Source organism: Periophthalmus magnuspinnatus, chromosome 16 (genome assembly GCF_009829125.3).
Source record: "Periophthalmus magnuspinnatus isolate fPerMag1 chromosome 16, fPerMag1.2.pri, whole genome shotgun sequence".
Taxonomy (NCBI): domain Eukaryota; kingdom Metazoa; phylum Chordata; class Actinopteri; order Gobiiformes; family Gobiidae; genus Periophthalmus; species Periophthalmus magnuspinnatus.
In genome coordinates, this window is record NC_047141.1 from 23,148,125 (window position 1) to 23,164,532 (window position 16,408).

At 42.8% G+C, this 16,408-nt stretch overlaps 1 protein-coding gene across 1 annotated transcript in view; it reads left to right on the plus strand.

Annotated features, from left to right (window-relative positions):
* The window catches only part of sntb1 (syntrophin, basic 1), a 46,571-nt gene that overhangs the window by 15,768 nt on the left and 14,395 nt on the right, over nucleotides 1–16,408 (plus strand). Inside the window, exons 3-5 of the mRNA XM_033981313.2 lie at nucleotides 1,710–1,827; nucleotides 2,621–2,710; nucleotides 4,442–4,578. Of these exons, the coding sequence (XP_033837204.1) occupies nucleotides 1,710–1,827; nucleotides 2,621–2,710; nucleotides 4,442–4,578 (345 nt within the window). The remainder of the gene's footprint in view (nucleotides 1–1,709; nucleotides 1,828–2,620; nucleotides 2,711–4,441; nucleotides 4,579–16,408) is intronic.

Genomic DNA, 16,408 nt, shown 5'->3' on the forward strand with positions numbered 1-16,408 from the left:
ACCACTATAATTGAACAAATGCTGTATAGATAATTTAAATGCCATATTGTGGAAGATTCCGGACAAAGCAATAATGTTTCCATGGAGACAAGCAGGTACACGACCCCTCAGCAGAAACACTACATCATGAACCTTTAGAAACATTGTCAGCTATTTAAAGCATATATCATGGCCTTATTATGAATAGTGTTATTAGTATTTCTAATAAAAGTATTCTTTGATACTTCAGATGCATCTGTTTATGATATGTAATTCATGATTAGTGGGACACTTTATTGTAGAACAGGACAGTTCCTAATCCCAGTCAAACAGCCCATTAAACCTCCTTTCCTCCTCTTGTCTCTGCACAGGTCCCTGTCCATAATCAGCATACACACATTTTACAGACTCAGACTATTTTTAAACAAATGTTTTAGTGAGCACCTGGAGATGACGTGAGTGCTCCCCCTGAGCATGCAGAGTCATCACCTCCACCAGGGCTTTCCTCGAGCGAGAGAAATAGACATAAAGATGGGGAGAGAGAGAAGGAAAGAGAGAGAGAGGGAGAGAAGGAGAGATAGTGAAAGAGAGAGGAGAGAGATAGAGAGAGAAAGACAGAGAAAGAAAGAGGAAGAGAGAGACAAAAAAGGGAGAGAGAGAGGAAGAGAGAGCGAGAAAGAGCGAAAAAAGAGAAGGAGAGGAATCTGCAAGACAAGCATGTTCAGATTACTTGCATTTATACTTTATTTGTTTAACAGAAAGTGGTGTGTGGTTAAGATTATTTAATGGTAAATTGTTTCCCACATTACAAAAATAGTAGTAAAGCAGTTGATTATACTGTACATTTATTTGTATCTACTTTGAAAGAGCCATTTAACCAAGATCAGAATTGCATTTTCCACATTTTTGCATTTAACTTTTTTCAGTAGCAACAATTTTTCAACTAAGTGGAACTACTCGTAATAGCGTTGACTATACAATGTATGTCTACTTAACATGTATTTAAAAATTCATTGTCAGTGCTATTACTTTCATATAGTATATCTAGTACTTACAACCCGCTACTACAACAGTGGGATTACTTTTGCTTTAGTCTATGATTTGAAGAGCTTTGTTTGATTTATATTCTTGAAACATTGTCAGCATTGCCTTCTGACTCAGCTTCTGCCATTGAACATCTTAACGGGAGTCTCCTTGTTCACCAAATACTTTATACTTGACACTTCACTTATGCAGATGTGTCAACTACAGTGGTGAGCCCGGGCAGCACTTGATTATGCACTGTGAAAAGTTGCATTAAGTATCTTTTTAAAATTCATATACAGGGCACACAATCCAAAAGTCATCCAGCTGAAGCATTCTTGTGTGGGCCACAAGATTAGTTATGGAAATGTGGTGCAGACTGCATTGTGTCGTCTGGTCCACAGGGACTGTTTTGCGCCTGTTGAGTTTTGAATTGACTTGAATAAAGTTTAAAAAAAATTCAATGCAACTCATTTGATTGTTTTGACTGAGTGCCCATTTCCAAGTTGATGGGATAAACAAGCATCAGTTGAAAACATTTGGGACCTAACATGTTGACTGTTAAATTGGACTTGTATGAGAACGGCAGCATAACAATTTTAAATTCATAAAGTTATTTGCCAAAGGTTGTATAGTGTAAAGGTTAGGGAACAGTGTGTGAAATGGGAGGTTAATGCAGGTTAAACCTTTCTTATCTGTTTCTGCAGACAGCTGGAGCTGCACTCCCCTGACACCAGACACACTGTGGTTCTGCGCTGCCCGGACCAGCCATCTGCCCTGTCCTGGTTCGCCGCCATGCACTCTGTCACCATGGCACTGGCCCAGGTACTGCTATGCGTTTACTTACCGCTTTCATTACTTTTATTGTATGTGGTAGAACTTTATTGCCTAGTGTTACTGGCTGGGCATCCCTGTAAAGAACCAACCAGTCACAAGATATGCTTTGCCTTGAATGTTCCACAGTAATACATTAAACTAATCTATCATACATGTATTCAATTACAGATGTTTTTTTATTGTTTTGAAAAACAAAATACACACTTATTCTGAGCGGGTTTGCCTCTCCATGGATTTGACATGTAACTTGGCCTGGTGGTGACACCTGCTTGTCTCCATGGATATAGATATACCAGATTTAATGCCAATCTTTGGAACATTCCAGGGAAAGCAATCTCTATGTAGACAAGAAGGTGGTATAAATAGCAATGTTAAATTACTAACATTTTATCTTTGTTTAAAAAGTGCTTGTTTAAATAGCAATAAAACTAATTCAAATTGAGTTGAAAACTGGCAGAGCTTATGCAACAGGTAACACTAAAGTTTACCCAACATTATAAAGCCAATTTCTTTCTCATAAGTATCATCATTATACGTTTTTTTTTTTTTTTTTTTAAATAGAGCTGTAAGCCTAAAGTGATTTTGTACCAGCACTACACTGCAGTTTATTGCACCTTTTAGGACTCACAACTTCAACAAGCTTATTTGCTTATGGACATACAATTACTACTTTGGTGATTAATAGTTTCTATGTCTATAACCAGGGGGAATTACTCTAGAAATAACTCTCTATCCTCTATGTGTACGGAACATGATCCAATCTCACACTGTCTCACCACAGCGCGCACTGGCAGAGGTCATCCAGAACCACGGCAGGACCGGCATCGCTGGCAGCAAGGAGATCAGACACCTGGGCTGGCTGGCGGGGAAGGTAGGAGATTTGTGTTATCGCGTGGAAGCGGGTGTGAAATGCATGCATTACGGAAGTATACAATGAGTTGTTTCGAGGAGTGACTGGTGCCCACGTTGCATTTGTCACATTTTATTAGTCTGCCGTGCACTGCCAGATTTTGATCGTCGCTTCTGTTAGTTTTTGTCATTCATTTACAGCCATTAAAAGTGCTCATTTAATCGCTCCCATTCCGACAATTATAAAAATGGAATTAGTTTGTATGCTGCAGTACAGCTTGTGTAGTCTGTTTGGATGCATAATTTAATTTATTATCATATCTTCAAAAATAATTTATAGGCAAGTGTTTGCACAGCCACATGCGCACACCTGCATCAAGCAGAAATACGATTATTACTATTGAATCTGACAATAATTGATCCTTCCCACACACTGTACATCGCTGTTACTTAGCAACATATTGTTATTATGTTAAAAAAGTTGACCTATGACCTGTTAAGTCTTTCTGTGTGATTGGCTGAGGCAGAACTTCAAAGAGGAGCTTAGGATTCCATAGCTATGCAGCAGATAAGCCCTATAATGAGAGTAGTTAAAGAGCATTGTAAAATAAAACTCTCGGCTGTGTGCAGGAGGTCTAAAGATTAACAGTGAGTTTTAAATAGAGGCAAGGGGGTCTGTCAATGGGGGTCTGCTTGTTAGAGGCACCAGTGGGCGATAACCAATCACAGGACAAAGTTAACTGCAGTTTTGTGTTTTGGGTTATTTAACTTTCGCAGTGCCCTGAATTTTTAATTTGGAGGAGGGCTGCTTTTGTTTAAAAATACTTCATTGTTACCTGACTTGCCCAGTGAGGCAACTTGTGTTCTTGCATCATCTATATGCTTTAAAGAGAAAATCTGCTCCTGTTTCCCTGCTGAGTATAAAGAAAATGACTTTTAAGAAGAATGTGTTCTCTATTAAGTAACATTTGTCAAATACATCTCCATTTTGTGGCACTAAAAGCCCTAATTAGTACTTTAGTGAAGGAGAGACTTGTTGATTTAATTATTTCAAATAAAATATCGGAATACACTTATGAATTGACTCTTGCAGACACTTACCTGAAAAGCATGAGATCTTAGGTGAACTAGTGTCTAAATTGATATAAAATGCATTTGTATGATAGGTAATAAAGTAGTGGTTGAATTAGTCTCTCAAAAGATGATAGCCTTGAGTGGCCACAGTTGTTTTTTTGCACATTAAACCGTTAAGCTTGGAATTACACCTTTAATGTAAAAATGTAAAAATGTATAGAGGTAATAATAATAATAATAATAATAAGTATATTAACTTTGGCATGCCTCTCTTCATTAAACACTGAATAAATAACGTAATGGCTGTACTTGGGATTCACCCCTTTGTTTTCAAACCTAAAGTAAAGATGAACTATGTAACTTTTTTCTGGTGGAGGGTCTGTCATGTTCTTGCTTCCATGGAGATCTTAGGGCTTGCCTGCCATGTTCCGCAGTATGTATTAAACATATCTATCTCCATGGAGACACAGGACCAAGTTACAGATTAAAATGCATGTTTATCAAGTTATTTTTGAGAAATAAAAATTTAATAAATGCAAGATACATAACTTCTTTATGGATACAAGCAGGTGGTGGACCCCTCACCTGAAAAGTTACATATTGCACCTTTTAATTTATGAGTAGATCCAGGTTTCCTCAGAGCCTGTGTCCTGTCTCATTATTTGTGGTTGTGCTGCAGACAGAGAGCGAGAAGCAGAGCTGGAAGCCGGTGCTGGTGGTCCTCACTGAAAAAGACCTGCTGTTATTTGACAGTCTCCCAAGAGGCCGAGACGCTTGGCAGAGCCCCACACACACATACCCTCTGTTAGCCACGCGGTACGTCTCACTCACAGACACACACATGCACACATGCACGCGCGCGCACACACACACACACCCCTACACGTTTTTCATGACATATGGGGACCTCATGCAGTACTGTGATATATGGGGACCCTACCTTTCTGAGGGACTTGGAGTCACCAAAACCACACTCAAATTTTTTAATATTTTTTCTTGGCCCAGGAAAAAAAAGTGAACCAAAATGTCCACTGTTTTCTAGTTTGAGATTTTTCTGGTTTTTGGTGACTTCTGGGGTCGCACCAATTATGTAGTACTGGGTACAACCACCAGATGGCAATATTATTTATTTTTATTTTTTCCCCTTTTTGGCTATATTTTTCCATAAATATTGACTTATGACATTTGCATCATTCAAAATTGCAACAGTGCCAGTGTTCCCTCTAATTTTTCATGAGTCTGAGCAAACGCACAAACTCCCTGAGCGTCCCATGGACCAGTGTGAGCGACATCAGACGTGCACACTGTGGTCATGCTGCATCACATCCATCCAAGTTAAATGGTTTATTAAAAGAATCAAATTACCGCTTTTACATTTGTGTTATAAGACTTTTAATTAAGTGTTTTAGCAACTTATACAATGAAAATGACAAAAATCTTGCTCATGACCTGTGTAGTATGTTAATGCTATTGGAAGTATAAATATTTAATTTTAACTATGGCAAAACATGAACTTCAACCAAACTAAGTCAACTAAACTCCAATGTTGAAAACACACTTAACATTTTTATGATAAAGCTCTGACTTGTATCATGAGTATAAGTCGTCGTGTGAAGCTTTTGCTTGATTTTTACAACTCAAACTAGTGACAGTCAATGACCAACACACACAGAGGAATCTGTATCTGCACAGCTGCTCTATTACTGTACATTTATATATCAAAGCACAATATAAAATGTGTATTTGTATATAAAATATAGTCAAAACGAGTGGTATGGGTCAAAATAAATATATATTTACAAACCACACACTGCAAACAGTGAACAAACACACACTGCAAACTAAAAATACACTGTACATGTGACAGTGAGACAGTCATTCTGTGACAGAGGTTGAAGGATCGAGTCCCGTTTTGCCTTTACGCACAGGACGCAGAGCGCACTGGACAAACTTAGTTTTGCTTCTTTCACAAAATTCATCTCTAAAAATCATTCAAATGCTTTATGTGGTCACTTTATTTGTAGGGGAAACATTCATATACACATATATTTATTATAATTATTAATTAATAATTATTTTTTTTAAAAACAAAATGCCAAAAAATGTTTTCTTTAGGTCTACTGAACACCATTAGTGATATAAAAATGAAATATATAACTTTTACATGACAGAAATGCAAATGGCACTATGTGTGCCAAATGGTGCCAAATGGTGCCAAAATGGACACCTCGCCTGACATACCTGTACTAAAATCTCTCTTTTTTTGATCTGCTTCACCTAATCAGTTTCAACCTTTGCAGAGATAATGTTCACATGTTTGGTTTCTATTTTATGAAGTAAAAAGCAACATTCCAAAGAGTTTTTCATCATAAAACATGTTTTTTTTTAAGGCAAGGCTAAAAAAATCTAAATTTTTGCTGTGTTTCATCCTAATTTTCTCTTTATCAGTAACACATACATGGATAAATGACATATCAAATTATTCTGCCCAACAATCCCTTTACAATGGCTTAAAAATAATTCAAATACACCTTGGGGTTGCTGAAATAGACCAGTTTATAAATGAATATACATTTTTCGAAAGTTTTTCTTCAAAATGGGGGGGGGGGGGGGGCTCTAATGCTAATGATTACACATGATACACATTTGACCCACAATTAAGTCAATAGCAGAATAAACCACACTTACCGATCAGGAACAGCATCCAGTCCATCAGCACATCAGGTCCTTTGCTCCTGAGTCCATCATGATCTTCACTCGGTTCCATGAGCCGCTCCAGGTCCAGATGCCTCTAGTTTAACTTGTACAAACATCCACAGTGTCCTCGGTCGCGTACTTCCTTTGTTTTGTCCGTTTCGTCCTGTTTAAAACGCAAAACTGCTGCAAAACAGTGCGTAAAATTACGCAATTACGCGCGCGTAATTTTACGCGCGGATCTTTGCCCGAGGGCGGGCTGTCGGAACGTTCAGGGGTTAAACACTTAGAATAATTTGCGAGTTTTCACGCCACGACGTCCACACCGGCTAAAACACTGGTAGCGGCGCATTAGGACGCCTGTCAATGACGTGGATAAACTGCGCAAACACGCAACTGCGCATGCGCGCAGCTTGGAGGGAACAGTGGACATAGCAATACAGAGCTAATGTTGATAGATAAACTTTGGTTTTAGAAAATAGCTCATGTTTAAATTATAGGTTATATTTTATATCATGACACACATTTCTGCATTAAATGCATCATTGTCTTTGAAGGAAAAATAGAACAAAAATAAATCTAATGTTATTATATATTTATATATATAATGAAATTGATCTATTCATAAATTTGAAATATATTATATGATGTGTTAGTCATCACTTATTTAGACTTGATCATAGTGAGGATCTAAAATGTCAGAAACTGTGCTTCAGAATAAGACCAGGTGCCATATTGTTTGTTCTGCTTAGACATTAGTTCATTTAGAGGTTTAGAGACAGTGGTGTAGCGTAGTTGAAGAAGGCCCCGGTGCAAGTTTGGCATTGGGCCCCTCCCTCCAACCCACGCCATCTTGACCCATCCCTGTGTGACAAACATATATCCACTTCCTACCTCTACAGCCCAAGACCCCAAAACAGAAAAGGGACACACAATCACTATTATAACCCAGTCTGTACTGGGCAGGGGGGCCAATCCTAGCCCGCAATGGGGCCTCAAAGTGCTGTGGACCCCAGTGGACACAAATATTCAGACTTTATGAGGACAAATATTCAGGTTTGTGTGTATGACGACTCAGGCGGCCATGTTGTAGGGTCATGAATGTTGTAAGGATAGACTATATGAGGACAACTATTCAGGTTTGTGTGTATGACGATTCGGACGGCCATGTTGTAATGTTGGTGAACGTCGTAAGGATAGACTTTATGAGGACAAATATTCAGGTTTGTGTGTATGACGACTCAGGCGGCCATGTTGTAAGGATGGACTTTATGAGGACAAATATTCAGGTTTGTGTGTATGACGACTCAGGCGGCCATGTTGTAGGGTCATGAATGTTGTAAGGATAGACTATATGAGGACAAATATTCAGGTTTGTGTGTATGACGATTCGGACGGCCATGTTGTAATGTTGGTGAACGTCGTAAGGATAGACTTTATGAGGACAAATATTCAGGTTTGTGTGTACAGTCCATCAATTAAAACAATAAACCTGATTTTTAATATTATATTTGTGTTTATTTACATGTTTAGTTCTGGGTAATTATTATTATTATATGTGACAAAGTGGGCCTTTTTCCCTTTTTAATAGTACTATAATTTGGTTTGTGCACATGTCTGTTCATTTTCAATAACTCAATACTAAACTAAATAGAACTATCCCGGGTTTGTTTTGTTTAGTTTTTCAATCAGTTAAATCACCACACACTAGTGAGTTTAAACATTTTATTTAGTTAAATGTGTCAGTTCAGTTCAATACAGCAAGCCACTTACCTGCATCTCCACATGGTCCAAACAAAGAGGGGGCGTGGCCTATGTCAGCCATTTTATAGACTTGAGAGGGGTCGTGGGCCAGACCATGTGGAGGGAAAACTGGTTTAAGTTTGTTTATTTCTTTGTGTTAATGTTTTAGGTATTTTTGTTCAATGATATAAGTGTTTATAGTTTCTTTTGTTAAACACTTTAGTTAAGGGACTTGGGCCTGAGAGATGGTTTTATATTGAAGAAACTGCAAATGTTACACCCACAGCACCTGGAGAAAAGATGGAGTAAACCGGGGGAGGAGCTTCCAGTGCAGGGGAGTATTTGAGCAGGGCTAATTAGACAGATGAGAGACATCAGTGTAGCCAGGGCACACATGGCTTTTTTCTTAGTTTTTTAAGTTCTGTTGCTTAGTTTTCGTTGAGCACCATTATTTTTTGTAAATATGTATTATTTTTTTGTGTTCACGGGGGATCACCATGCTGACAATACATTTTGTGTAACGGGACTTCTTTTGAGTTTGCCTCCTATTTGATCACTTCGGGCCAGCTTCCCCACATTATATATAAAAAATGTAAAAATGGTTTAAAAGTCTTGATTTACTTCAAAGAAAATCATAACTAAACAAATCTCCAGCACTGGAAGAGGTAAAATAATTAAAAAAGCAAAGTAAGGAGGAAGCAGCAGGAGCAAGCAAGGTTTGCGTGTGCACTGTTCAGAAGCAGGAAGCTAAACTGTGGAGAACATAGACCCTTCTAGGAGTTGTACGTTTAGAACATCTATAGCCTGGGAATTGGAAGAAATATCAATTTGATTATAGCATCAAATAAAAAATGTTTTGTGTGTGTGCTAACAGTGCAGACAAATTGTTGTATATTGGTTGATCTTGATGAGTAATAACATGTATGCTAATGGCTAATGCTAACAATCTACACCAGAGATCTTCAACCTGTAGCTTACCAGTACCTTCAGTGTAGCTCCCCAAAAGAATCTGAAATCCAATATTAGGTTCCAACATACATTTATCCATCCATCCATTTTCTTCTGCTTATCCGGGGCCGAGTCGTGGGGGCAGCAGTCTAAGCAGGGACTCCCAGACTTCCCTCACCCCATACACATCCTCCAGCTCCTCCAGTGGGACCCCAAGGCGTTCCCAGGCCAGAGAGACATAGTCCCTCCAGCGTGTCCTGGGTCTTCCCCGGGGCCTCCTCCCGGTGGGACATGCCCAGAACACCTCCCTAGGGAGGCGTCCAGGAGGCATCCTGAGCAGATGCCCGAGCCACCTCAGCTGGTTCCTCTCCATGTATAGGAGCAGCGGCTCTACTCTACGCTCTTCCTGTGTGACCGAGCTCCTCATCCTATCCCTAAGGGTGCGCCCGGCCACTCTGCGCAGGAAGCCCATTTCAGTCGTTTGTATCCGCGACCTTGTCCTTTCGGTCATTACCCAGAGCTCATGACCATAGGTGAGGGCAGGAACTTAGATTGACCGATAAATCGAGAGCTTCGCCTTTGGGCTCAGCTCCTTCTTCACCACAACGGACCGATACAGCGACCGCATCACTGCAGACTCTACACCGATCCGCCTGTCAATCTCCCACTCCATCCTTCCCTCACTCGTGAACAAGACCTCGAGATACTTGAACTCCTCCACTTGGGGCAGAGACTCACCACCCACCCGGAGAGGGCGCCACCTTTTTCCGGTCGAGAACCATGGCCTCGGATTTGGAGGAGCTGATTCTCATCCCAGCCGCTTCACACTCAGCTGCATACTGCCCCAGTGCCTGTTGCAGGTCCTGACTCGAAGAAGCCATCAGGACAACATCATCTGCAAACAGCAGAGATGAAATCCTGTGGTTCCCGAAGCAGACCCCCTCCGGCCCCTGACTGCACCTAGAAATTCTGTCCATAAATATAATGAACAGACCCTGTGACAAAGGGCAGCCCTGGCGGAGTCCAACATGCACCGGGAACAGGTCTGACTTACTGCCGGCAATGCGAACACAACTCCTGCTCCGGTCATACAGGGACCGGACAGCCCTTAGCAAAGAGCCCCGGACCCCATACTCCCAGAGCACCCCCCAAAGGACACCACGAGGGACACGGTCGAATGCCTTCTCCAGATCCACAAAACACATGTGGACTGGTTGGGCATACTCCCATGAGCCCTCGAGGACCCGATGGAGAGTATAGAGCTGGTCCAGTGTTCCACGACCAGAACGAAAACCACACTGCTCCTCCTGAATCCGAGGTTTGACTATCGGTCGGATTCTCCTCTCCAGTACCCTGGAATAGACCTTACCAGGAAGGTTGAGGAGTGTGATTCCCCTGTAATTGGAACACACCCTCCGGTCCCCCTTCTTATACAGAGGGACCACCACCCCGGTCTGCCATTCCACAGGTACTGTCCCCGACCGCCATGCGATGTTGAAGAGACGTGTCAGCCAAGACAGCCCCACAACATCCAGAGACTTGATGTACTCAGGACGGATCTCGTCCACCCCCGGAGCCTTGCCACCGAGGAGCTTGCCAACCACCTCAGTGACTTCAGCCAGGGTGATGGATAAGTCCGCCTCTGGGTCCCCAGTTTCTGCTTCCTCCTCGTGACAGTGGGATTGAGGAGATCCTCAAAGTATTCCTTCCACCGCCCGACAACATCCCCAGTCGAGGTCAGCAGCGCTCCAACCGCACTGTAAACAGTGTTGGTGAAGCACTGCTTCCCCCTCCTGAGGCGTCGGATGGTTTGCCAGAATCTCTTTGAGGCCATCCCACAGTCCTCCTAGATCGCCTCCCCAAAATCCTCCCAACCCCGAGTTTTTGCCTCTGCGACTGGCCGAGCCGCGGCACGCTTGGCCCGCCGGTACTCATCAGCTGCCTCTGGAGTCCCACGAGCCAACAAGGCTCGATAGGACTCCTTCTTCAGCTTGACGTCATCCCTTACTTCCGGTGTCCACCACCGGGTTCGGGGATTGCCACCGCGACAAGCACCACAGACCTTACGACCACAGTTACGAGCAGCCACATCGACAGTAGAGGTGGAGAACATGGCCCACTCGGAGTCCATGTCTCCAACCTCCCCCGGGATCAGGGAGAAGCTCTCCCGGAGGTGTGAGTTGAAGACCCGCCAGACATTCCCAACAGACCCTTATAATGCGCTCGGGCCTGCCAGGTCTGTCCGGCTTCCTCCTCCGCCAGCGGATCCAACTCACCACCAGGTGGTGATCAGTTGACAGCTCAGCCCCTCTCTTCACCCGAGTGTCCAAGACACGCGGTCGGAGGTCAGATGACACGACAACAAAGTCGATCATCGACCTCCGACCTAGAGTGTCCTGGTGCCACGTGCACCGATGGACACCCTTGTGCTCAAACATGGTGTTTGTTATGGACAAACTGTGACTAGCACAGAACTCCAATAACAAAACACCGCTCGGGTTCAGATCGGGGAGGCCATTCCTCCCAATCACGCCCCTCCAAGTGTCACTGTCGTTACCCACATGGGCGTTGAAGTCCCCCAGGAGAACAACGGAGTCCCCGGTTGGTGCACTGTCTAGTACCCCTCCCAGGGACTCCAAGAAGGCCGGGTACTCCGCACTGCTGCTTGGCCCGTAGGCCGACACAACAGTGAGAGACCTGTCCCCGACCTGAAGGCGCAGGGACGCGACCCTCTCGTTCACCGGAGTGAACCCTAACACGCAGCGGCTGAGCTGTGGGGCAATGAGCAAGCCCACACCAGCTTGCCGCCGCTCCCTGCGGGCAACGCCACAGAAATGGAGAGTCCAACCCCTCTCAAGAAGATGGGTTTCAGAGCCCAAGCTGTGCGTGGAGGTGAGGCCGACTATATCTAGCCGGTAACACATTTATCCATACCAATGAAAATATACTGTACCATTAAATGTCCATTTTTTTGCAATAATAAATGTAAAGTGTTCTTAAGACACACCAGAGAATTTAAAATCTTCTGGGATTTTTAATATGTAAAAAAAAAACAGTGCAGCTACAGACATAAGGAGAGTTTGTGCTGATTATTAGTCTTAGTCACATGAAGGACAGAGACACCACACATTTGTGTCTCAGATTTGTCCAGCAGAGGAGCAAGTTTCACATGTGAAATGAAGAGTCAGAATGAAAACAAACACAAGAGAATATACACACTTTAGAAATCTAATCTCTGCTCAAACAGTGAGATACAGGACTACATTCATACTATAATACTCCCTACAACTGTACAACAGCTCACCTTTATGTAACAGATAATACTCCATACAACTGTACAACAACTCAATCTTAAGTAATGGAACCTGCCCTGTCAGTCAGCATAGTATTTGCACTGTCATTCTTGTCTCTTGTTTATAGCTGTGATTTTATAGTTTATTACTTATTTTTCTATTTTATTTTGACTTGTACATATACATTTATTTTTATAATTATGTCTCATTTGACACCTGTCTCTTGCTCTTTTTGCTACACCATCTATTTTTGTTACTCTCTGTTATTATATTATATTGTGATGAGTGAGCGACTGTATCCAAATCATTTCCCTTTTGGATCAATAAAGTTTGTCTAAGTCTAACTCTATCCCGAGTCACAAGTGTGTGGTGTCTCTGTCCTTCATGTGACTGAGACAAATATAATTAGGATGGCCCATATTTTAACATGTTTTACAATTACAAAATTTTTAAATCCGCTCGTGTGTTCCGACCTTTAGGCTACTGTAAATTTCACTGGCTTAATTAGTTTTCGTCACTAAAAGTAGAAGCTCACTATCATTTACTTTGCAAAAGTACCTCTCCAGGACAAAAGGTTAGAGACCCATGATCTACACCAAACACTTCTACACATGGTAATGTTTTCTAGCTCGGCTCTGGTGTTTTTCACATATACTCCAGTGGTTTGGTCTGTTGATCTCAAGACCCCCTCTGCTGCACAGTATGTGCTTGTTGAGCACCACCTTTACCTGGTGGGTTATGCATTCAAAGCCGTCTCATCTCATCTCATGAGTCATGCTCCTTACAAAGTCCCAGTTATAGTTAAAAATGAGTCTGAGCAAAACATGCTGATTCTCCCTCAAACAGTGATTGGCCATATCGGGGAGCCTGCCAGCATTCTATCCCAGCAAGTAGACACTCATTCTGCTGCCCCCAAAGAATCCTCCATCAAATTCACCTTTGGAAATTCTCCCTTGCCAGTAGAATGGAGAGAGTGCATCACATCCAAACTGAACTGTATGCCTGAGGTATTCTCACAGCACAATTTAGACTTTGGCTGCACCGACAAAGTCCAGCACCACATCAAATTGCATGATGAAACCCCCTTCAAACACCGAGCTCGACCCATCCACCCACAGGACATTGAAGCAGTTCGCCAGCACCTCCGTAACCTTCTTGGAACTGGTGTGATCCGAGAATCTCAGTCGCCTTTCTCTTCTCCAATCCTTGTTGTTCGAAAGAAAAATGGAGATGTCCGTCTGTGCGTAGATTACAGGAAGCTCAATCTGCAGACAGTGAAGGACGCCTATGCTCTCCCTAATCTGGAAGAATCCTTCTCAGCCTTGATGGGTTCTAAATGGTTCACTGTTTTGGACTTGAAATCCGGATATTATCAAATAGCCATGAGAGAAGAGGACAAGGAAAAAACTGCATCCGTCACCCCATTAGGGTTTTGGGAATTCAAGGGTGTACACCTGAAGGAGGCACTTGTTTTTCTGGATGATATAATCATTTTCTCTGATACATTGGAGCATGAAAAGAGATTGCTGCATGTTCTTGGTCACTTGAAGGAGTACGGACTGAAACTCTTGCCGGAGAAATGTCAGTTTTGCCAGACATCAGTGAAGTATCTTGGCCATGTGGTGTCAGAGCACGGGGTGGAGACAGACCAAGAGAAAATTGAGGCATTAAAATCCTGGCCAGTTCCGACAAATCTCAAGGAGTTGAGATCTTTTCTAGGTTTCTCTGGCTACTATCGACGCTTCATAAAAGACTATTCATCTCTCACCAAACCACTAAACGATCTCACTAGAGGGTACCCACCAGCTCACAAATCGGCCAAAGTAAAGAAGACGCAAGTACAATACTTTGATACTAACCAGTCTTTTGGCAACAGATGGACGCCAGAATGTCAAAGGGCATTTGAACAGTTGATCGACAAATTAACAACATCCCTTTCTCTTGGATTTGCCAACCCCAAGCAGCCATACATTCTGCACACTGATGCCAGCACCACGGGTCACGGAGCCTTGTATCAAGAACAGGAGGGACGATTACGTGTCATTGCCTATGCCAGCCGAGGATTGTCCACCAGTGAGTCACGGTATCCGGCCCATAAACTAGAGTTCTTGGCGTTGAAGTGGAGTGTGACTGACGAGTTTCATGATTACTTATATGGAGCCAACTTTACTGTAGTAACTGACAGTAACCCACTGACATACATACTCACCTCGGCAAAGTTAGATGCCACTAGCCAGAGGTGGCTAGCCACTCTCTCAACCTACTCCTTTAAGCTCCAATATCGTGCCGGTCGACAGAACTACGACGCTGATGCCCTAACCAGATGCCCACATTTGTCACGTCCAGAAGATGAGCTCTCTGCCAAAGAACATGGTCTCATCCAGCAGTTCTTGAAAGAGCGTGTGGCGGATGATGCAGAGGAGCTCTCGGGCGACATTGTCAATGCCATCTGTGAGAACTCCCTGGCTAAAAGTTCTGCCCCAGTCTCCATCACTCTTGCTGAATCTCTCTCCATCCATGTCAATGGCCTTCCAGAAAGCTATTGCTCCAAAGACAAGCATGGACTCCCAGTCCTTCCAGCACTCTCTCTATTTGATCTGAGAGAGCAGCAATTTGCAGACCCTGTTATCCGTGAAGTAGTCCATCAGCTGGTGATAGGCAAGAAAGTGGTCCCTGCCATCAGACATGAGCTTCCAGAACTAAGAGATGGAATCCTCTACAGAAGACGACAAGAAGACAGACACACTTTTCAGCTCGTCTTGCCTTCTGAGTTGTGGCCTTTGATACTCACTAGTCTTCACGACGATGGGCCACATGGGGATAGAGAGAACTCTGGACTTGGTACGCCAGCGGTTCTTCTGGCCAAGGATGTCATCTGACGTGGAAAAGAAGATCCACACCTGTGATCGGTGTGTGAGGCGAAAGGCCATGCCAGAGCGTGCTGCCCCTTTGGTCAACATCAAAACATCTCGACCCCTGGAGCTACTGTGCATGGACTTCCTTTCGCTAAAACCTGACAGCAGCAACACAAAAGACATTCTGGCACTCACAGACCATTTTACGAAGTTTGCGTTCGCTATCCTTACTCCAAACCAAAAGGCGAAGACTGTGGCCACATCCTTGATGAATGATTTCATTTTCAACTTCGGTATCCCTGAGCGCCTACACACAGATCAAGGACCAAACTTCAAGTCCAAGTTGATCAAAGAGTTCTGCATGGTGACTGGGATGAAGATAAACTCATACTACTGCTTATCATCCACGAGGTAACCCAGTGGAGCAATTTAACCGGACCTTGTTAAACATGTTGGGCACCCTTGAGCACAAGCAGAAAAGTAAATGGCGAGAATATGTGAAACCCCTTGTACATGCGTACAATTGTACACGCAATGAGGTCACAGGATTCCCACTCTATGAACTTCTCTTTGGAAGATCAACCCGTCTACCCGTAGATCTGGCATTTGGTCTGCCTGTCCGGGAGAAGACCTCAACCACACACACCCAGTACCTCAAAGATCCGCGGTCTCGTGTCGAGGAATGTTACCAACTAGCTTCAAAAAATACCTTCAAGTCTGTAGCGTGACATGGATTTTTACAGCGGACTATGGTTGAACTGCGGACTCTTTTAAGCCAAAAATGTCAACTTAAACAGTGCACTTTGTAAATATTGTAAATATTGGGGTTTCATACTTTTGTCACAATATATGGTATATTGGCACCACATCCTGCTGCAGTTTTCCTCATCATTGAGTACTGTCTCCTTTTCCTCTGAGCTGAACTCGATCTTCTAAGCCCAAAGTTCATTTTTTGCTAACACACGTATTACAAGTCACTAAAACAAACCTGTTCTTTCATAGTTTGTGATGTTTGCAGATTAACACTAACTCAAAAACTTACTGTTTTAATAATTACATATTTTCTGTTTGTCTTGGTTGTCTTTTTTGACGCATACGTTCTACAGTATAATA